At 37.6% G+C, this 22,222-nt stretch overlaps 4 protein-coding genes across 6 annotated transcripts; 2 read left to right on the forward strand and 2 right to left on the reverse strand.

Moving 5' to 3' along the window:
• The first annotated feature begins 1,131 nt into the window (after nucleotides 1-1,131).
• pgp (phosphoglycolate phosphatase) lies at nucleotides 1,132-3,021 on the forward strand. Its single transcript, XM_079845459.1, has 2 exons — nucleotides 1,132-1,932; nucleotides 2,017-3,021. The coding sequence occupies exons 1-2, from the start codon at nucleotides 1,338-1,340 to the stop codon at nucleotides 2,340-2,342; spliced, it is 921 nt and encodes a 306-aa protein (XP_079701585.1). The 5' UTR covers nucleotides 1,132-1,337; the 3' UTR covers nucleotides 2,343-3,021.
• A 1,997-nt stretch (nucleotides 3,022-5,018) lies between these two features.
• bricd5 (BRICHOS domain containing 5) lies at nucleotides 5,019-8,680 on the forward strand (the record flags this gene model as incomplete). Its single annotated transcript, XM_079801063.1, has 6 exons — nucleotides 5,019-5,072; nucleotides 5,492-5,620; nucleotides 5,692-5,838; nucleotides 5,916-6,023; nucleotides 7,294-7,447; nucleotides 8,586-8,680. The coding sequence occupies 6 exons, from the start codon at nucleotides 5,019-5,021 to the stop codon at nucleotides 8,678-8,680; spliced, it is 687 nt and encodes a 228-aa protein (XP_079657189.1).
• On the reverse strand, nucleotides 7,819-15,461 carry mlst8 (MTOR associated protein, LST8 homolog). Of its 3 annotated transcripts, none has more exons than XM_079801060.1 (9): nucleotides 15,107-15,461; nucleotides 14,724-14,880; nucleotides 13,736-13,787; nucleotides 13,463-13,625; nucleotides 13,309-13,384; nucleotides 13,063-13,215; nucleotides 12,488-12,612; nucleotides 12,201-12,364; nucleotides 7,819-9,401 (listed from the first exon to the last, which is right to left on the reverse strand). In XM_079801060.1, the coding sequence occupies exons 2-9, from the start codon at nucleotides 14,850-14,852 to the stop codon at nucleotides 9,283-9,285; spliced, it is 981 nt and encodes a 326-aa protein (XP_079657186.1). In that variant the 5' UTR covers nucleotides 14,853-14,880; nucleotides 15,107-15,461; the 3' UTR covers nucleotides 7,819-9,282. The 3 variants fall into 3 exon arrangements, with proteins under 3 accessions (XP_079657186.1, XP_079657188.1, XP_079657187.1); XM_079801062.1 differs by having other exon boundaries at nucleotides 8,958-9,401; nucleotides 14,724-14,870; nucleotides 15,107-15,247; XM_079801061.1 differs by having other exon boundaries at nucleotides 8,958-9,401; nucleotides 14,724-14,912; nucleotides 15,107-15,225.
• Nucleotides 15,266-21,784, reverse strand: meiob (meiosis specific with OB-fold). Its single transcript, XM_079801059.1, has 13 exons — nucleotides 21,717-21,784; nucleotides 21,440-21,497; nucleotides 21,231-21,362; nucleotides 21,022-21,094; nucleotides 20,720-20,915; nucleotides 19,371-19,471; nucleotides 19,239-19,291; nucleotides 19,058-19,153; nucleotides 18,855-18,953; nucleotides 18,598-18,742; nucleotides 16,049-16,235; nucleotides 15,746-15,832; nucleotides 15,266-15,662 (listed from the first exon to the last, which is right to left on the reverse strand). Exons 1-13 carry the CDS (start codon nucleotides 21,780-21,782, stop codon nucleotides 15,555-15,557), a joined length of 1,401 nt encoding a protein of 466 aa, XP_079657185.1. The 5' UTR covers nucleotides 21,783-21,784; the 3' UTR covers nucleotides 15,266-15,554.
• Nucleotides 21,785-22,222: the final 438 nt, after the last annotated feature.

Here is a 22,222-nt window from a genome sequence, read left to right on the forward strand (position 1 = left end):
GTAACAAAGGGATTTTCTCAGAGCCCTTGACTACATTTGCATTCCAATTTAAGACAAGTTGTGTTTCTTGTTTCATGTGTCACAGTAATGATCAATCTATGGGTTATTTAGTGCTGTTACAGAAGGTTTGTCTTTTCAGAGTTTTTCAGTATAAAAGTAGGCCTAAATCGTGTTTAAATGTCAGGACTTCCTGTCGGGACGAAAGTAACACTTGTTACTTTTGTCCCGCTATTATATATATAATGCATATTATGCTAATTTAATTTAATTTTCATATTGTTTATACTGTTGAAGAAAAATCTTATCAAATAGATTTACATTGCAAATAAAAATTTGTAATGTCAGGTTACATTTGAAACATTTGATGATCTTTAACATTTAAAATGAAAATGTAATTTAATATATTAAGGACAAAATATGTTTGCAGTTGCATATTAACAAGGTCATAGTCAGGTATGTTTAATAAAAACAAGAGTAACACAAAAAAATCTAGCTTGTATTGTTGTGTTACTTTCGTCCCACCTGATGGGGTCAAAAGTAACAATGTGCAGCTTATGTTCAAAGTGAAATGATACTGTAGTCATTCTACATTTGTACAAAATACCACCTGCTATTGACAGACCACACTTGTGAGTTATTAACCACAGCAAAAATATATCTCAGTCTAAAATATTATCGTTTAAAATTACGTTTTTCTGAAAAATTGTACTTTCGTCCCTGCACTCCCCTAATAGTATATATGCAGTATATATGTAAAAAGCTTTTTTTCCCACACAGGCTTGAGCTTGTGTTAACCACAGACTTTATTTTAGGCATTTAACCAAAAAACTATAAAAAGAAGGCAAAAAAGACTTGACTTTGCGACGATGGAACCAGAAGTGCTGAAATGCTAACTCTTTTTTTTCTTTTTCGCCTATTACAGGATTTGGATGTGATTCCTGTAATTAGAAAACATTCTATAATCGAGTAAAAGACTACATATTTTCCTCACATCCTTGTTTTCATTCAAGAAATTAAAAAAAAGGAGCCTAACCTGATTAAGGTCCATAGGTCCATCTCATGCCATTTTTAGGGTCACTGGCCCTTTAAACCAGAGCCTGTTAAACCGGTGCGGAAATGCCTTACTAAAACGTCACGCACAGTGTCATTGACAAATGAATCGCTAGTGTCCCGTTCAGTTGCAGCACCTAGTAAATGTCGGTTCGCTGTCATTTTCTCATCACCTGACTTAAGCTAATCTCCATCTAGTAAGCGGACTATTTGTAGATCAAATGTTATTTTAGTACGGACCAAGGACAAGAAAGAAGATCGCGGTCAGGACGAGAGTAACCTGAGGAATGGCTGCGTCTAAATGTTCGAGGCTGAACGGCGCGCTGATCAGACAGTTACTGGACTCGGTGGACGTTGTGCTGTTTGACTGCGATGGCGTGATATGGCGAGGGGACCAGGCCATCCCGGGAGCCCCTAAGGTTATCAACTCATTGAAGAAACAGGGAAAGCGGGTGTTTTTTGTCACGAACAACAGCACGAAAACCCGACAAATGTACGCCGATAAATTAGGCAAGCTCGGTTTCGATGCCACTGCGGACGAGGTGTTCGGGACGGCGTACTGCTCGGCGATGTACCTAAAAAATGTGTGTAAACTCGACGGAAAAGTCTATTTAATTGGGAGCAATGCGATGAGGCAGGAGCTTGAGGAGGTGGGAATCCAGCCGGTCGGTGTGGGTCCTGACCTCATCACTGGAGTTCAAACCGACTGGGCAAACGTTCCTCTCGATAAGGAGGTCCAAGCTGTACTGGTCGGGTTTGATGAGCACTTCAGTTACATGAAGCTCAACAGAGCTCTGCAATACTTGTGTAACCCCGACTGTCAGTTCGTGGGCACTAACACGGACACGAGGTTGCCTCTGGAGGGAGGCAAGGTGGTGCCTGGTAAGCAAATATGAATGACATCCCAAATATGAATTACCTAAATGCCGTGTTGTCACAACGACCTTGTCTTCTGCTTATCTACAGGGACAGGGTGCCTCCTACGGGCGGTGGAGACCGCTGCACAACGCCAAGCTCAGGTGGTGGGAAAACCCAGCAACTTCATGTTCGAGTGTGTGGCCAGCCAGTTTGATCTGGACCCTCAGAGGTGTCTGATGGTCGGAGATAGACTGGACACTGATATCATGCTCGGTTCAAACTGTGGCCTGAAGACCCTGCTGACCCTTACAGGAGTTTCTACCGTAGCAGAAGCCGAAGCAAACCAGAAGAGTGAATGCCCACACCGGCAAAAAATGGTGCCTGACTACTATATAGACAGCATTGCTGATATTCTACCTGCACTACAGGCATAGTCAGAGATTTACTTGAGATTTACCCACTTTAGTAGAGAGTATTTATCAATATATGGGTATCAGAATGGAACAAAATAACCTATTTTAATATTACAGTTAATCTAAATGAGTCTAACAGAGTTTTTTTTCCACAAATATGCAGTGTGATTTACTATCTAGGCTTCATTTCAAACTGGCCTACCTCTTTTTTGAATATCCCACTGTTTTAAAGGTAATATAAGGGCTTTATGTTTTTACTTCAGTGTTATTGTTTGTTTTTATTGTTTTATTTTGTCCAAAAAAATTATTTGACATTTGTAATGTGTTTTATTATCAATAACGCTTGGGTACTACGAAACAAATAACCCTCAAAATTGTGCTGTTTGTTATTATTTTATTAGAAGTAGTTCAACTCTACTGTTAATTCACTGTATGATGAGTGAGAGAATATTATAAATATTTGCAATGATTATATTTTGCACTTGACAGCTTTGTTGTCACTCACTAATCCATCAACCTGGTAGGATTTTACTTCTCTCCATGGCTTGAACAAAGTGTTCATCTTATGTGACTGATCAAATAAATAAGAATTATTCACTGTACTTTTTTTTCTTAATAATGTACTTAAAGGGGTATTTCACCTAAAAATTAAATCATCATTTACTCACCCTCACATAGTTCCAAACATTCTGAGGAAGATATAAAAAAAAAAATATATATATATATATATATATATATATAGATATATATATAGATATATAGATATATATATATATATATATAGATATATATATAGATATATAGATATATATATATATATATATATATATAGATATATATATATAGATAGATATATATATATATATATAGATATATATATATATATATATAATTAGGCCACAGGTGTATAAAATCAAGTACCTAGGCATGCAGACTGCTTCTACAAACATTTGTGAAAGAATGGGTCACACTCAAGACCTCAAATAATTCAAGCGTGGTATCATGATAGATTGCCACCTGTGCATTAAGTCCATTCATGACATTTCCTGACTACTAAATAATCCATGGTCAACTGTTCTTATGTGGTATTAAAATAAAGTGGAAGCAATTGGGAACAAACTCAGCCACAAAGTGGTAGGCCGCGTAAAACCACAGAGTGGGGTCAGCGCATGCTGAGGCACACAGTGCGCAGAATTCGCTGACTTTCTGCAGAGTCAACAGCTGCAGACCTACAAACTTCATGTGGCCTTCAGATTAGCTCAAGAACAGTGTGTAGAGCTTCATAGAATGGGTTTCAATGGCCAAGCAGCTGCATCCAAGCCTTACATGCAGTAACGCCCGTTACATGCACGCCACTGGACTCTAGAGCAGTGGAGACGTGTTCTCTGGAGTGATCAATCATGCTTCTCTGTCTGACAATCTGATGGACGAGTCTGGGTTTGGTGGTTGCCAGAAGAACAGTACTTACCTGACTGCATTGTGCCAAGTGTAAAGTTTGGTGGAGGGGAGATTGTGGTGTGGGGTTGTTTTTCAGGGGTTGGGCTTGGCCCCTTAGTTCCAGTGAAAGGAACTCTTGATACTTCAGCATACCAACACAATTTGGACAAATTCATGCTCCCAAATTTGTGGGAACAGTTTTGGGTATGGGCCCTTCCTGTTCCAACATGATGGCGCACCAGTGCACAAAGCATCGGTCCATAAAGACATGGATGAGCGAGTTTGGTGTGGAGGAACTTGACTGGCCTGCTAATATTACTGACCTCAACCCGATAGAACACATTCGGGATGAATTAGAGCGGAGACTGTGAGCCAGGCCTTCTCGTCCAACATCAGTGCCTGACCTCACAAATGCGCTTCTAGAAGAATGGTCAAAAATTCCCATAAACACACTCCTAAACCTTGTGGAAAGCCTTCCCATAAGAGTTGAAGCTGTTATAACTGCAAAGGGTGGGCCAACTCCATATTAAACCCTACGGATTAAGAATGGGATGTCATTAAAATTCATGTGCATGCAGGCGTCCCAAAACTATAGTGTGTGCGTATATATATATACCTTTATTTATATAGCACTTTTTAAAATACAGATTTTTCAACACAGCTTTACAGTGATAACGGGAAAATAATGCAACAAAATTAGTTTCGGCTGTACAACCGCTCTGGAGAATACAGTGATGTCATCGTCCAGCTCATGTTCAATTCTCATACAATGGTGTCAATGCAGGGAGATCTGTAATATTGTTGAATATTTAGTGTCCCCAACTAAGCAAGCCAAAGGCGACGGGTTTGAACCCTTTTAGTTACCATCATTCTTCAAAATGTCTCATTTTTGGGTGAACTATTCTTGTAATGCCATTGCTCGTCAATTTTCTCACTATGACCACAAATAAAGTTATTAAAGTCACCTTGGTCAGTCAGCAGCCTAAGGGCAAGGCCAGTTGATGCCTTAAAACTGGCTCTGCGACGAAAAGCCCTGTCCGCAGTGCCGATCTACCTGTCCCCTTTGTCTATTGTCTGGTATGGGGTAGTCAGCCAGTGGGTTGGACTACCTGGTGTGAGGCAAGAGGTGGGGGGCAGAGGATGGCAGAGAGAAGTTAAACACCTATACTGCAGGCTCTGCTGGTCAGTCTCAGTCATGAACATTGCCTTATACAGAAAAGAGTAAGACAGGTACCGTGAGGAGAAGTAAAACAGGGCAGAATGGTGAGGTGCTGGAAGCATTCAGAAGCCGGTCTGGAGGACCCACAGAGCATGGTAAGAGATCATGTGGTTATATTGCTGTTTCCATTAGTAGAAAACATGCTTCACTCTTCAAAATAAAAACTTCTTTATTGACATTTATGGTTCTTTAACATCAATGGAAGTTTTTTTATGTAAGTAAAAAGGGGTTCTAAAATGTTCTTAACACTAAGAAAAAAACGGTTCTTTTAATAACTGTGCATTGAAAGGTTCCTTGGGGAACTCAAAATGCTTCTTCAATGGCAACTGCAAAACCACCCTTTTGGAATTTTTATTTTTAAGAGTGTAGCACAAACATGTCAGTTTGTGTTTTGCTTAGCACTGTTTTATGTTGTCTTTCTTATGTGTACAAACCATAAATATTATTTAATGTGAATGTGCAATGGCCTTAAATGTAACTCATAGGGAGATGAATGTGTGTTTGGATTTTCTAGCACTGTGGTCCCATCAGCTCCTCCAGGGTTCCTCACAAAGTTCTTTGGTGCAGTCTTGCTGCCATGCTGCTCATTGTTATCATTGCTCTCAGTGTGACGGCACATCTAGGGCTTCAGCACAAGACACAAGTAAGAGTCCGAGCCTTTCAAAATGTCAATATTGAAGCTTATTTGAACTAAAAACAAACTTTTTCCAACAGTCTTCACTGCAGGTTGTCAGATTTCCCGATCACATGGGTGACTTGATCAATCAGTCGGCTCTGATTGACAAGCACAACAATGTAGTGACCTACTCTGTGACTTCCCATGTCAACTACACCTCCACTGTGATTTTTGACATGAGACATGTAAGACTCTTTTCTTTCAGCACAGATTAGGCTTTTCCTCTAAAGCTCAGTTACATTTCCCTATCTCTCTTCCTCAGGGGTTGGTATGCTATAAACCTGACAACCAAGACAGCTGCTTTCTTCGCCGGATGGAACGTTTGGATTACGAGAATGTGCAATCTCAGCTAAACAAGTCGGAGCAACAGGTGAAGGATTTCTGCTTGTCGAGCATCCTAGTTTTGTGCAAGACCAAAAGAGCTGATGGTAACACAGACAATACCGTTCAAAAATATAGGGTCAGTAAGTTGTATTAAATTGATTAAAAGTGACAGTAAAGACTTTGAGGATGTTTCAAAAGCTTTCTATTTAAAAATTTAAAAAATGCTGTCTTTCTATTCATGAAAGAATCCCTAAAAAGGATTAAAATAAATATATTAGGCATCACAACTTTTTGTAATATTGATAATAATAAGAAAAGTTTCTTGAGCACCAAATCAGCATGATTTGTGAATGGCTGCTGGAAATTCGGTTTCGCCACCACAGGAATAAATGGTCGAGTCTCCTACTTTTACCATATGAATGAGAATGTCAAATGTGAATTGCGACGGTGTATATAACCGGATCATATTCTCACCGCAGCAGCTTTAAAGACCCTATATGCCATATAAAACGTAAAGCTGGCTGGCAAATTGACTGACACTTGAACGCAGCTCCACCCCTGTGCTCTTGGGTAGATTAGAGAGCTCTTTTGGCTGCTTTCTCCTCCGTGACTCCAGAAAGGGAGTAATGGACCGCACCAGCTCAAGAGGGTTTTAGTGTAGTCGAGTCGGAATTCCACAGACCATCTGATCCACTTTGGCTGGATCGCGTTACAGGATAGGACCACAGGGTGCACAATGGCCACTCTGTTGGCTTTTTCCTCTTATAAGTCACTACTGGAAAGACAGAGCTCCCGTCCGCAAACAGAGCCGAGACCTGTGCTGGACACACTTCTCTCAGCACTTAACAAGGAGATTCATGCGCTGGGTTATGATCTGTGCAGAATGGGATGGGTTGTTGAACCGATAAGTATCGCTGACCACTTAAAATCTTGGTCTCGGTTGAGATTTTTGCATCATTGCGTTTGATTAAAGCCATTAGAAAACTTTTTGGAAACTCAATCCGTGGCCTTTTGAACAAGATTTAAAATTTGTGGTGCACAATGAGCTATTGAGAGGCATAAACTGCTTGTCGCAGGCTCGCTCAAGCATTACTCCGCTTTAACAAGTGTCTATCTGATCTCTGTGGAGTAAGTGGTGTAATTACAAATGCCTTTTGTACTAGAGGAAGCACTTAAACCCCTCAAGACACAATTATACATTTAGGAGTTATATAGTGTTAGTTCACATAGGAACAATATGGTGAGTCTGTATCACACCATTAGAGGATAATTTACCCTGCAATGATATACAGTGAGATATGTGATGATTCTCACAGGTTCGTCAGGTCTGGGTGGTGGGAAATCAGACTGAAAAACACACTGAGTTTTTGGGAGTGCTGCCCGGCAGTCGTGTTGAAGCCTCCACCCTTCAAGAACCTCTTCAGTCCCTCTGTCAGCAGGCCTCTGTGTACTGGACTAGAAGATCTGATGGTAAGCCTTACGTCACCCATCAAATAAGCATATTAGAATGATTTATGAAGGATCATGTGACTCTGAACACTGGAGTAAAGGCTGCTTGCTCTTGTTTCTAAGATGAGGGATCATGTAGAACTATTTTCATGCGCCATAAACCAAATCTTGACTTTTCTGTATACATATTCTGACCTCTGTTTCTGTGTGACTTTCTTTGGAATTCTCCTTCCCTGTTTGTCTCTCCTTTTTACTTCTTTTGCTATGTGCAACATTGCCGACTGTGTCCGTCCACATGAAAGCAGGAGCAGAGGTGCTCTACAACTCATTGAAATTCAGCTTTGCCATCACAGGACTAAATTAATATTTAAAAAATAGAAAAAACAAAAAAAAACTTTTGGTAACACTTTATTTTACAGTGTCCTTGTTACACATGTTAGTTACTGTAGTATAATTACCAACCCTTATTCCTAACCCTATAGTAAGTACATGTAGTTCATTATTATTACTCAGTACTTAAATATATAATTACACCATAAAATGGACACCTTCAAATAAAGTAAAACCCAAAAAACACTTACATTAAACCTGCATTCTTCTGTTAAAATGTTTGTATTACTGTAAAATTATTTAGGTGTAAAATAAGGTTGTCATGGCAAGAAAATTGTAAATTTGGATAAAACTTTACCAAGGAAAGGTAGAAATGGGGATTTATTTGTTTTACACTGACTTCGTAAAAGTCAGTCATTTACAAACTGGCCCCATTCACTTCCATTATTGGTGCCTCAATGTAACCAAGATTTTAGTTTTTTAACAAAACGGAGAAAATTCGTTTTAGTGGTAATCAGTACCACAAATGCTGTACTGAGCTAAAATTGTACTGTAAATTGTACTTTTAAATAAAATGTTAAAACATTGTATGAATTGATTTTTGTGACAAGAAAATGTTCAGAAGACACTGCATAAGCCAAGAACATGCTCTATAAAGAGCACAGTGAGACAGAAACCTAATCCAGTAGTCCAGTGAGATGGAGTTGTGACCTTTTTAGAGTTACAACCAGCAGAGCATGAACGAGGAACAGGGCATTGATTATGATTGGCATCGGCACATCTATAGAAATAAGAACCTTGAGATTTCTTTCCTTTTTTTTCCCTGAAGGTCCCGGGAAACAAAGACTTATTTACTTCTGCATCGACATCTGCTTCCCCAGCAACATTTGCGTTTCTGTGTGTTTCTACTACCTGCCAGAGTGACATTCCACTGATGGTGTACCAGCACACGCCAGACAAACAAACAAATGTGTGAGAGCAACTGGAAAGGCTAAACAAATGCCCTATTTAATGCCAATCTGGCAACAAAGTCAGAACTATCTTGTCATGTTATCTGCTAAATCCTTATCTTCATCCTCTCTTGTATTTAGCCCCATTTTTGCAGTGGTTTGAACATGACTTGAACACTCCAGCTCTTGTAACCTGATGCAGACGAGTAATGGAAAACACTGCTGGTCTACAATAAAGCACTATTGTGTTTAGTCACTCATATCTTTTAATTCAAGAAGGGAATCATTCAGCGATGTCTGGATAATAATCAAAAGCGAAATGTTATTTATTGACAAAACTTGTGGATGCATACAAATACTGGGTACTGTATATGCAACAAAGTATTCTACCATACATTTGAATTAGCAATAAGGATACATTTTGACATTTTTTTGCTCAGTCTTCATCATCATAGCCATTGAGGGTTACCTTTAATGCAACAAGTCCATTTAATACCATGAGGATGGTTCATAGATGCAGATGTCAGGTGTTATGACAGCCGCAGCTTCCGTAGCAGAAGGAGTTTCTTCAGCTCACTATCCAAGCACGCTGTCATTGAAGGCCAAACACACAACAGCCTTCTGATGGCCGCTGTACTCGCGTTTGATTTCTCCGGTCTCCACACACCACAGACGTGCCAGGTTATCAGAGGAGGCTGAAAATCAGTACAAACAAATAAAGGGTTAGCTCAGCCAAAAATGAAAATTAGCCCATGATTTACTCACCCTCAAGTCATCCTATGTGAATATGACATTCTCTTCTCTTCTAATCCAAGCTTTATAATAGCAGTAATTGTTGCTCTGTTTTTGAAGTCCATAAAAAGTGCATCTGTCCGTCATATAACGTGCTCAACACGGCTCTGCTGCGTTAATAAAAGCCTTCTGAAGCGAATCGATGCATTTGTGTAAGAAAAATATCCATATTTAAAACTATATAAAGCAAAGTTTCGGCCGATCGCCTTCCGTATTCAATTTATGGGAAAAAGTATTGAAAGTGCCTCTGCAGTTCAAAAGGCTTACGCTACCAGTTACGCTTGTCAGACGTAGCGTACGCATTTTGAATGGCGAGAGGCACTTTCAACACTTTTCCAGGGAAGGCGATCGGCCGGAACTTTACTTTATTAAGTTTTAAATATGGATATTTTCCTTAAGCAATTGCAATTTTTTTTGCAAAAAACATGCGAGAACATTTTTATATCGTGGCCACGAATTAAGAACTTACTAATAAGTAAACACGTTTTACTAATTTGTTCCCTCTTTTTAAGTAAATTATGTGCACAATATAATTTGTTCCCTTGTTTTAGTTAAATCAAGATGGCCATGATTTACTAAAACGATGTTGCATTAACTGCGACTAGTCTTAAAAGTTAGTCATCTAATTTTTTTCTTCAAAACTGGTCCTAACTTTTTTTTAAGTCAGTTACGTAAAATGGTCAACATGGTGGCTAAATTATGCAACTGACCCTATTTTTCTGTTCTTTGGTTTCCCTGCATGACTACTACAAAAGGCTGCAACAAACAATATTTAGAAAGAGGAAGTCAACTTCTGAACAGAATAATTTGTATAAAGTTTTTTTTATCTTGTGGAACTACTTAATGGCAGAATACAACAACAACAATAAAACCCAACAACCCAAACCAGAACCAAACAAATGCAATCTCTTAAACTGTGTCTACACCAGACATAAACACACGACGCGGCAAAAGCCATTATAATCAGTACTGATGCTGTCTACACTGGATGTGGCACGACACCACAAATTCCCGTCAGTAAAATAATGCCTCGTACTATTTTTTTGACGTACTTCAAGAGCTCGCGCTGCTTCTGTTTCAACAACGGTTGCTTTGTTGCGTCCAGTCTAGACGGCCTCAAGCTGTTGTAGGCGGCGCAGACACTGTGTTATTTAAAAAGAATACCAAACATCTAAAAGATTTGGACCCACTTTATATTAAGTATCTTTATTTAGGCCTTGTTTACACCTGGTATTAAGATGCATTTTGGTCGATCGGATTACAAGCAGATGAGGGAGACCTGTCCGTTTATGCCTGATGATTTAATCCATCTCTTCTGTCCACTTTCAACCACTTCTGTCCTGATTTCTTCAAAAGGAGGGTCTATGGGCAGGTAAATGCATGGGCTTTTTCAGATATTTTGATCTAATGGACGTAATAAGCTCACGTAATTTACATTTGAACACGCATGGAGACGATGGAAAAACACATGGAGAGCAGCTTTCATTTCTGCTCGTTGAATGTCTGCTGAATGTGGTGAGTGTGTGTTAGAAATCAGGGATGGGGAGAGAACATTGTGCTTGGTACGTTCATTGTCTTCAAAGCAAATTCGAGTCTTCAGCAGACAAAGTTTAAATCCCGTCTGGCTAGCTCACTTCCTGTAATGTTTAAGCATTAGATCAGTAGGTGGAGAGTAGGTGGTCTCTTGTGGCTGTTCGAACACATTCGACCACATGAGAGTCTACATTACGAAAGCAATCCGGCCGAATGCGTTTTCGACTACCTCTGGAAGTGGTCAAACGTGGACAAGCTCAAAACTTTTTACAGCCCGTTTACACTTGTATTTAGAGTCGTCCTCCACTTGTGATCTGATCAACCAAAACGCTTCTTAATACCAGGTGTAAACAGGGCCATAAATTAATAGTTTGATACAATGCACTTTATAAACACATTGTATACAAACATGTTTTTACATTTTAGCTGTATTTAAAAAATACCTGCATGTAATTAAATCTGTAATTACACTGTTGATCCTTCCCTTACCCATATCATTTATCAAAGAAAGTAATATAAGGTAACTACATGGGTTAAGATTAGTACCTAGTTATTACCCAGTTACTACAATAAGTACATAGTATGTGCATGCAGAACAGGATTGTAAAATAAAGCGTTAACACCAAACCTGTCCCTAACCTTACCTGTATCCCACCTCAATAATAGAAAAAGTGTTGTGCAATACAACATAAACACAATTAGTGAATTGTACCTGACACTTTACATAAGCACATAGTAGTTAAAGCTGCAGTCCGTAACTTTTTGCGCTCTAGCGGTTAATAAACAGAACTGCATGCGTCTTGCGGAAGAACATTGCAGCCGGAGCTACTTCTCTCTGTTTATGTCTATGGCGAGTCACGCAGGGAGGAACTGTGCTCCTCCGCAGCGGTTCCTATCAGTCTGGTCTGAAATAGTCCCAATATAACCACTTATTATAAGTGTACCATAATGATTCAGGGTAAGACAAAAACACGGTTTGGAAAATGGATTCATGTTGTACATTCTCATATAATTTTTGTAAATCTTGAACACAAAAAAAGTTACGGACAGCAGCTTTAAAGACACCTAATATAAAGTGGGACCAAATATTCTACAATGAATATGTAAACTTATGATCTTCTCATATAAAACACATGAACTGTGAATGCTGATGAGAGCCCTGTGTTCACCTGTAACTATGTACTGTGAATCTCCAGAGAAGGCACAATCCCACATCCAACCTCGGGACGTCTCTCCTGGGTTGTTACTCTTAATACTCAACTCTGTCATTAGAGAAAAGTTGGAGGTTCTCCAAATTTTACAGGTCTGGTCAGCAGAGCATGTGGCCAGTAATCTAGTAAAGAGATGAAAAACATTGTGCATTGATTTGTATAATAGTTGTAAACAAGAATCAGCTATTTTAATTTTTCACTGTTCTCCCATTGTTACTCAGATTAGCGTTTTGCAAGACACTCACGTGGAGTCTGGGCTGAATTTGCAGCGTAATGAGTAGCGTTTGTGAGCAGGGATCTTGGTCTTGGGTATGAGTTGTGTCACCTCATCACCTATTCCTCCAGCCAAATTCCACACATAACAGTTGCCCTACAGTGAAAGACAAATAAACCAAATCTGACCAACCTCTACTAAACGGTTCAGATATAATATAAATATATGCAGTACACATATTAGCACAACTTCATTAGCAGTGTGGCATTTTGAAGGTTTAAAGGGATAGTTTATCAAAAAAAGTCATAATTTACTCGCCCTTGTGTCGTTCCAATGAGGGTTCCTCCATTGAATGTCTATTCACCTAAAACTCTGGCGGTTTATAAAGAGATCATATGAATTTCTTTTACGATCTCTTTATAAACGTTTTGAAGAATCCAAATTTTGGGTGGATAGACATTCAATGGAGGGATAGAAAGCACAATTATTTGTGTTTCAAAGATGAACAAAAGTCTTATGGGTTTGGAATGACATGAGGGTGAGTAAATGATGAAATAATGTAAATTTTTTGGGTGAACTAACCCTTTAATGTTATTGGTTACTGACCGAGCTGTTGACTGCAGCCATATAACTGGCATCAGGATCGATATGGACTGAATTGACAGACACATCTGGCTCTGGGATGAGTTGTTCATTGTGGTCTGTTTTCAAATCCCAGATATGAATAACACCACTTTGGTCCCCAACGATTAATTCAGCCTAAAGCAAGTACATTTAGAGAAAAGTGACTTGTTTGTTCGACTGTTTGATTGTGAGCATCAGTAGCAGATAATGAAATATTATCCAACTGACCTGATTGGGATGAAGACACACACAATTAATAGGTGCATTGACTTGAAATATTCTTTGGCACTGTAGGTTCCTTGACCTGAATGAAAACAGTACTTAAGTAGCACTTAAAATCTCTCTAACAGACTTTATACATACAGCAGAAAGCTTTCGCTACCTCAGGTCCCAGATGCGAGCCATGCAGTCTTCTCCACCCGTGTACATCCACCGACCATCCTCGTGAAAGCCGACAGACGTGATGTTCTTGCTGACACCGTCATAATTGATCACAGGGTTTGGATTATTTGAGTTTAAGTCATACATGCGTATGTGTTGATAACCTGAAATGTAAGAATAAAAGTACAGTGTGAAAACTACACAGGTATGGGGGGGGGGGGGGGGGGTGCACTATTTAAAGTTTTATACATAATAAGGCTCATGCTGAACTTACCAGCAGCAGCAATCATGCTTCTATCAGGTGTTACTTCAAGAGAATTTACCTGCTGGTGTTTGAGTTAAGCATCTTTAAAGTACATTGTGTACCAGCACACTTTAGAATTTTTTTTTTTTAAAAGGAGAACTTATTACAGAAAAATTATACTTTAAACGAATTAAGTGAATTTAATGTTTTAATACACTTAATTGCATGTTATTTACAATTAAATGAAAATGCATTGTATTTTACATTTTATTAAATGCAATCAGTTGAACTTCAGTGTACAATCTTTGACCCAAGGTACTTACATTTTTATGTAATTTCATAATTACATCTATTGATTCCAAATATGGTTCAAGTGTACTTCTGAATGTACGGACAGACATTTATTATTACTAAAATACACTTGTATTATATGTTGAAATAAACTGTTATTTGTTATGTTGAAATTAAACAGTTAAATCTCAGTTATGCAATATTTAAAACAATGCTTCAAAATGCACTTTAGCGGGAAAAATTTACACTTTATTTTAAGGTGACTTTCTTACCATGTAATTACTAAGTGCTACTTACAGTATATTACTTATATGTAATTGTATAAGTAGTCGAGTAAGAAATATTAATTTACAACATGTTCTTATTGTGGTTATGAATAGTTTTGGGTTTAGTTAAATGTAATTGTGCATTATTTATAGTTAATAGTACAGTAGGTACATATAACAAGGACGCTAAAATAAAGTGTTATCAAAACTTCTAATGTGACATTAATTCAAAGTGCACTTAAGTGTGTTAATAACCATAGTCATAAAAGTGTACGCTTTGTAAATGGGCTTTTATTTAAGTAATATTATATTATCTGCAAGTACAGTTATTTTTAAATATATGTTTAAGATTTTAAGTACACTACAAGTTCAATTATATAACATTCAATATAATTAAGCGCACTTCTTTTTCACAAGTGGAATGTATGTGGGTGGCAAACACTCTTGTTCGTGAAGGATACAGAGTCCTGGTGCTGGACGGTTCTTGTGCAGATGCCACTGTGAGCCTGCCAAAATCTGACGGTGTGATCATAACCAGCAGTGGCGAGAATCACCGGATCACTGCCGACGGTGCCTTGATTCACATTCATGATGAACTCGATGCAGACCTAACGACAACTTGGCAGGAGAATGACTCGTTTTAGCTGTGGCTGTTGAAAATTCATGAATCTACCTCGATGCGTTTAAATGTACTTGTTTCTGTAAATCGTCTATGTTGGCAAAAAGATTAAGAGAATAAACTGTTGTGATAGCTTGACATTGTTTTAGGGTGCTAAAATGCTCTATGAAAGATACAATTGGACAAACTTGATTAGAAAAGCATAACGCAAGTCAATGTTCTTACCTGAGGGCGAATAATGCACCAGAAATCCGATTAGATAAATGTAAAACTATGATCTCAACAGCGCAAATGAACATTATTTACAAATGTCAAACCTAAGCGGTGCTCCATTCAAAACCGTCCACACAGAAACAATTCTTGAATAAAAGGTTCCGCAGTGTTCAGTATTCATTGTTTTTATTAGCAATCGAACAAAATGAGTCTGAAACAAATATGCAGATACATACGTCAAGTTATTATAGAGGCCAGTTACAATACATCAAATCAAAAAATCTGAAATCAAATGCGCCATTGGAACAAAATGTCAAAAAATACATATTACTAGTTACTACATATGCATTTTAACCAAAATGAATGTAATACAAGTTGGCCTATAGCTTATTTGATTTCACATGAGGAACAATGTTGTGTCGCTTTGTGGCTGTGTTGCAAAACATCAAACATCAAAACATCAAACCGCAAAGGAGGCAAGGTTTTGCTTCACTTCAACGGGGTCAGCGAGTGCACATGACAAAATCCTTGCCCTCATTCCACTTCTGCTTCTAGGAGATGGAAGGACCTACAATTTAAAAATAAGATTAAGATTTACATCCTTAAATATTCAAAATTCAAAGAAAGTGGCAAATGGCCAACATGATTAACCTTCAGATAAATTTTGCATCTCTCCAGTTGGAACTTCCACTGCATAATTATCCTTTCAGACTCCAACAGACACAAAAATGCTTCTGTCTGTGAAGAAAAATATTTGACTTTTATTCTTTACAGTGCATACAGACATACTAATTCTATAATATATTATTTGACAGTTGATTTAAATGTTTATTTATGATTGATTATATATTATTAGACACATGTCAGGTGAATGAACCCAATGGTTGTGGTACAGTATCAATGCACAAAGGTTTTTATCAGAGAGTTGATAACGTAAGTATTAGATGCGCTCACTTTACAGCCCAGGGTTTTCTCAGCCACTGTGCCTGCCAAGTTGCATGACTGCAAAGTCCCAGTGTGATCACTGACGTCCAGCAGCAGATCAAAGCCTTGAGTAGCCTGGAGCTGTTGTCCTTGATTTGGACAGGCATCATTGGAACAAGTCTGAATCTCCTCATTGATTCGAAATTTGCATTTGGCACTAGTGGAGAAATGATTTATTAAAACTCAGGCTTGTGAACATTAGGCAGGGTTCCCACTCTTTTTCAGTGATCGTTTTCCAGGACATTTTAAATTTCACTACAGCGGATATAAAAAACAAGGATGAGGCCCTTTCTCCGTAAGTCTTTAAACGTCGTACAGTTTATGACTAACATTGAATTCAGTTATTTAATATTTTTTAACTATACAATTTAGTATTGAATACCAAATTTCAATACCATAGCAAAAAATATTGGAACTTTTTTTGTTGAAATTCATTTTTTGAAAGTTAAAGAAAAGTCAATTAATTATTAATGCTAATAATAATTACAAGTAAATAACACATTAAAAACTAGTAGCCTTCAAACATTTAAATAAACATTGCTTTAAACGGGTCAAGTGAAAAGTAATAAAATAAACAACAAATTGCATGTATTAGTTACAGAACAAGTGGCAGGTCTATTAGTCAGCATTTACATTTAATGCACAAATCTATTTTGACATATCAGAATTTTTTTTGTCTCGTCTGTTGCTATGGTTATCACTGTCAATAAACACAACTTTGGATTTATTCCAGCATTTAAATACGTTGTCCCTCCCGAAACATTGCAGTGTGTACTTAGCAGCATGAAAAATACAACTTTCATTCAAATTGTGAATGGGTTTTGTACCGATGGCAATCCTTTATTATCAAGAGAGCTCCCTTTATAACCAAGAGCTCTATTCTGATTCTGATTAACTTCTTAAACACCTATTAAACACCTATTATTGGTCATAGCGTTCATGTGCTCAACATTGCCTACAATGTTAATGCTGTAAAAACAAGTTGTAAATAGAAACCTTTGATGCTCTACAGTTGCCTATCAGCCGGGACCAGCTGGTATCATTACATTTTTTAAATCTCAGTATAGAAATGGTACCCAAGTACTTTTGACAACAATCAGAAGTTCAGAACGAAATAAAATAATTACTTAGTAAGTTAATGAATTAATGTTAAGGTTAGGTGGCTGCTTACCATATAATCATATATTGACATTCACTGCAAACATTTGAGCAGTTAATAACATTAGCTAACTGCTGAAAGGGCCAGTATGTAGGCCTACGGAAGCTTGTTCCCACCACAGAATAAAAAATAAAAATTGCGACTTTTTATCTCTCAATTCTAACTTTCTTCCCCGCAATTGCGAGTTTACATCTCGCAATTCAGAATGGCATGATACTAACTCACAATTGTGAGAAATAAAGTCAGAATTGTGAGATAAAAAGTCACAATTGTGTTATAAGCAGGCCCACACGGAATCTGCGTGTGCAGAATTCCGCAGAAAACTCTGCAGATTTCCACAGATTGTAGTGCCCGTCATTTGAGAAGGATACACAATCGCATGCACAATTGTGAGGGGTAGTAGGCTGCGCTTATTGATGTTTTTTTTTGTGAGAGAGTGGTTTTAAAATGTCTAAAATAAAATTGACCACAGAGGAGTTATGGAAATGTCACTTGTCTGCTAAAATGACTTATTTATAACTATTAAAAATAGTTAATTAATTTACTTTGGTAGGTATTTATTTAATTTGCTCTATTGTTTAATTATATGAAATTGCTTATTTAATGATTTGTGTACAATACAATTAATAAAGCAAGTGGATCCTTTTAGTGGCTGTACTATAATAGCAATCTATAGCTTTGTTAAAAAAATAAAAAAAAATAATATTTAGATTTGTATTGAAAAACCTCAAATAAAAGTTAAGAAGTGAATATTTGATATTTTATTTGTAATGTTTTCAGTTCCAATATTCTTAGATCTTTTTAACACATTTAAATCCATTTCACATAATTCCGCAGATTTTTCCAAAAAACCAGCCCAGAAATCACAAAAAAAATTCTGCAGATTCTGTGTGGCCCTGGTTATAAGGTCAGAATTGTGAGCTATAAATTAGACTTTATATAAATTAGACTTTATAACTCGCAATTGCGAGTTTATAGCTCACAAAAAAAGGCAGAATTGCGAGATGTAAACTCGCAATTGTGAGATTAAAAAGTCGTAATTTTCTTTTAAAATGTTTTATTCGGTGGTGGAAACAAGTTTCCATAAGTATGGAATGATCACATGTCAAATCTCAGCGTCCCTGAACACAGCACTCTCTGCTACTAATGGTAATTGTTTCAGATAAACTCTTCATTTCTCGACTAAAGGAAAACACAAGATTTTTTTTTTTAATAAATACGATTTTCCAGGATATATTCAATTCTATCGAATTTTTCATGTGTTTTTCAAGGAACGGAAAATTAAGTAATGAATTTTCCAGGATGTGTGGGAACCCTGATTAGGTCATTGCACAAAACTTTCAAAGTATTGCACACTTACCATTTCTTGCGTATGACTTTGGAGATAGAGGAACTTAGATCAAGAGTTGTGATGAATCCATATGTTATGCAATGAAAGACATCAGCATGTTCTTGACTTCTGGTTTTAAGTTGGTTCACAGTCAGAACATCACTAATGGAATCCACTGAGAAATAAATGCAAGGATACAGTTTTCCTGTGTGTTATTCTATGAGCTACACTACACACACTGCATTGTTAATGTAGATGTCTAGATGTATATAGATCAAACGACTTACATGGCACATCATCACCTGAGAGGATGTCTTGGTCATCCAGTCCTCCAGCTTCTAACAGTTCCCTTATAGACGTGTACAGCTGGTTGGCTTCTGCTGTATCTAGAATGCAATTAAAAGGATTTTAACGATAATGTCCAATTGTTAAAATATTACAATTGAAAGTTTTTAAATAGATTCTTTAATCTAGCATATAACATCAGTACCAGGGTTGACGGTAATGATTGTTTTTGAGGTCACTGTTGCTATCATACAACTACGAAAACTGTCAAAGGTGATGCGAGCATCTGCAATAAACAGCACTGAGACAAAACAAGTGCAATTAATTAAATTCACCACATAATAGAAATCGCAACTGAAAAATAAACAGACAAAGAAATATATTACCTGTTTCTCTTTGTCTCAGTGTTTGTACCAGCCGAATAGACTCTTTATCCCAACTGGATGCAAAAATAAATGAAATCCCTTTATTTAGTGTTTGGCATTGATGTTTGTTGAAATGAATGAAATTTTACTCACCACACTAAAGGAAATGATGTCCCAGTGTCATCAAAGAGCTTTATTTCTAGCCTCTGTCCTTTGCGTCCATCAGATTTTGTAAAGAATTTCTCCTCACCGACCTTTGGATGACAAAATCTCAATCACTGAACAGGATCAGTACATCTGTAGGGTTGAAAATTACTTTTTTTTGCCCACCAGCCACTGATGTCAGGGTGTGTTAAAGGTCACGTATTAAGCAAAATCCACTTTTACAAGGTGTTTGGATATAAATGTGTTGACAGCGTGTGAACACAACCACCCTACAATGATAAAAATCCACCCAACTCCTTATTTTTTATCTCCATTAAACCAAAGCAGTCTCATTAGACAAGCCGTTTTGATTCTCTGAGGAATGTGACGTCACATTCCTCATGCCCTGGCCACGGCCGCTGACTGACAGCTCTGTACTACCATAGAGACAGAGCGTTTTTAGGCCACGCCTACGCCGAGGGGGGGGGGGGGGGGGTACTCGTTGCAATCCAACGCTCTCCATTGACTTTGCATTGCGTGAAGTGGTCTCCTTGTCATTTCAGACTTATAACAAAACACAGAACAATGTCTAAAAGCTTAGGGGCAGGAACAAAACAATGTCCGTACACAGCCGGCAGTCTTGAATAACTTAAGAAATCACCAAGATTAAGCATTTCAAGTAATTATGTGTCCAGCCTGCCTGCCATAGAGCGTGAAGGATATATCCACACACTTTGGTCAATTAAAAAAAACATGTCCCTTCATTCTCCCACCATCAAATTGGTGTAACCACCCCATCCAGTGACCTGAGGACATTTACTCTTACCTCATCAAGTCACTCGGTAAGCCAGTGAATGATTTAACTACTGAATCATGAAGTACGGATAATGCTATCGGAAGCTAAATCAGGCTTTTTAAAAAGACATATACATTTAAAGATGTTTACTTGCAAAAACAAAGTAAAATCATTCACTTGTTGAGAATGAAGGGACATGTTTTTAAATTGACCAAATGAAGTGTGCGGATGTATCACGCTCTTGGCATGCAGGCTGGACATATAATTACTTGACATTACTTTAATCTTGGTGATTTCTTAAGTTATTCAAGCCTGCCGGCTGTGTACGGACGTTGTTTTGTGCCGCTATTTTGTATTGAAGTCTACGGGAAGTCTAGTTTATTTTCCCCTTAAAAAGGAGCGTTGACGAAATTGACAGTTAAGTTCCCGGATGTGCCGGTAATCCGTATATTCTTAAGGACATCAACACCTAAAATAAAACTCTAGAAAGGTGTACAATATGGGATCTTTAACTTCCCTGACATCCATGAGAAGGGTTGGAAGTATATAGTTGGAATCTAACCGATTGCACAGCTGCTAGAATGTTAATAATGTGTCCATCCAGACTTTGTCCATTTGCAGTAATGTCTCCCAGTGAATAGAAGTCCCTTGGGTCTTTAATTGGCATGTGGAATAGCGGCAGAATCCTGGCCTCTGTTTCTAAATCTGAGCATATTCTAATGCTTGAGTGGGTCTCTGTTACCAACAGCCTGTAGGTACTGAGATGAAATATGTTTATGTATCACTTACTAATACAGTATGAAACAGAATATTTAGTAGTTATATATGATGTTTTTTGTGTTGTTTTTTTCTCGTTTCTTTTACCTGGGTGTTGATGGGCAAAATCTTTCTTCTTTCTCATAGTCTTTGGTCACGACGAGGGGGTTTTCAATTACAACTAAAACAGAAGATGCTATTTTGGCTCACAGGTTCAGTTCAATGCAGTTCGTCTATTATTAGATGTCTTTTTTGTTTTGTTTTTTAACACAAGGAAGTGACATCTAAAATTAGTGATTACTACCACTAAATCTCACCACAATCCCGAATCTGAAAGCGACTGCTCAGTCCTTGGATGTATTCTTCATTTCCCCATGCAGACACATTGATGAAATGTTCTGGAGAATCTTTTACGGTGAAGCTGAATGTGAACCTTTCAGAGCCAACATCTGAAATAAAATAAAAATAAAAGTTACTCTGTTAAAAACATAAAATAAAATGAAAACAGGATGCAAATGTAACCAACTTTTCCTGTCAGGGAATCCTCTTGAATCAGTTTTCCCAATTATTACTCCAACCACCTTCTGGAAAATGAACAAAAAGGACGGGGTTTTTTTAAATAAAAAAAAACATTTTCCTTACAGACATTATAAGGCCAATTCTGTTAAAAGCCATTTATCATCACACAACTAAATAGCCTAGAATAAACAGATAAAATCAAGTAATTCGCCAATTATTCATTAAAATTAAGATACCACCATGCAGGCACTCAAGAATAAGTCTTCTGATATTTGGCTTCTCACCGAGTGTGTGATGTTTATGTTTAGGCCACATATTGGCATATACATTTGTACTGGAGCGTACGTCATTTTCATCTCTGTAACAGTGACACAAAAGGAAAAATACTCATGACTATGTAATTACAATAATCCAACTAGCAAATGAGAGTTATCAAAAAAAGCTAGCAACATTCCTATCGACCTGACGCTGAGGTAAAAGTGTCGCTGCTTGTTAACTTGCTTTATTTGTAACCCATTTAACTCGTTATATAATTCAAAAACTTGTACAAAAGATAATTAACCAACTTAATATTCGTTAAGATTAACAAACATTAGTAATCATGGTGGGAAATATCTCTTCTTACACAGTCAAGGGCGCAGATGAATGAACTGACGGCAGCGTCCCACTCAAGCTGATGAAATGTGACCGTCACGAGCGGGAGCAGCGTCATTTTGGCGGTTTGAGACATGATGTCACTGCTAATATTTAAAAAAAACACACGAAACAAACATAATTGTTTTGACGCATA

The sequence above is a fragment of the Gobio gobio genome (genome assembly GCF_949357685.1).
Source record: "Gobio gobio genome assembly, chromosome: 20".
NCBI lineage: Eukaryota > Metazoa > Chordata > Actinopteri > Cypriniformes > Gobionidae > Gobio > Gobio gobio.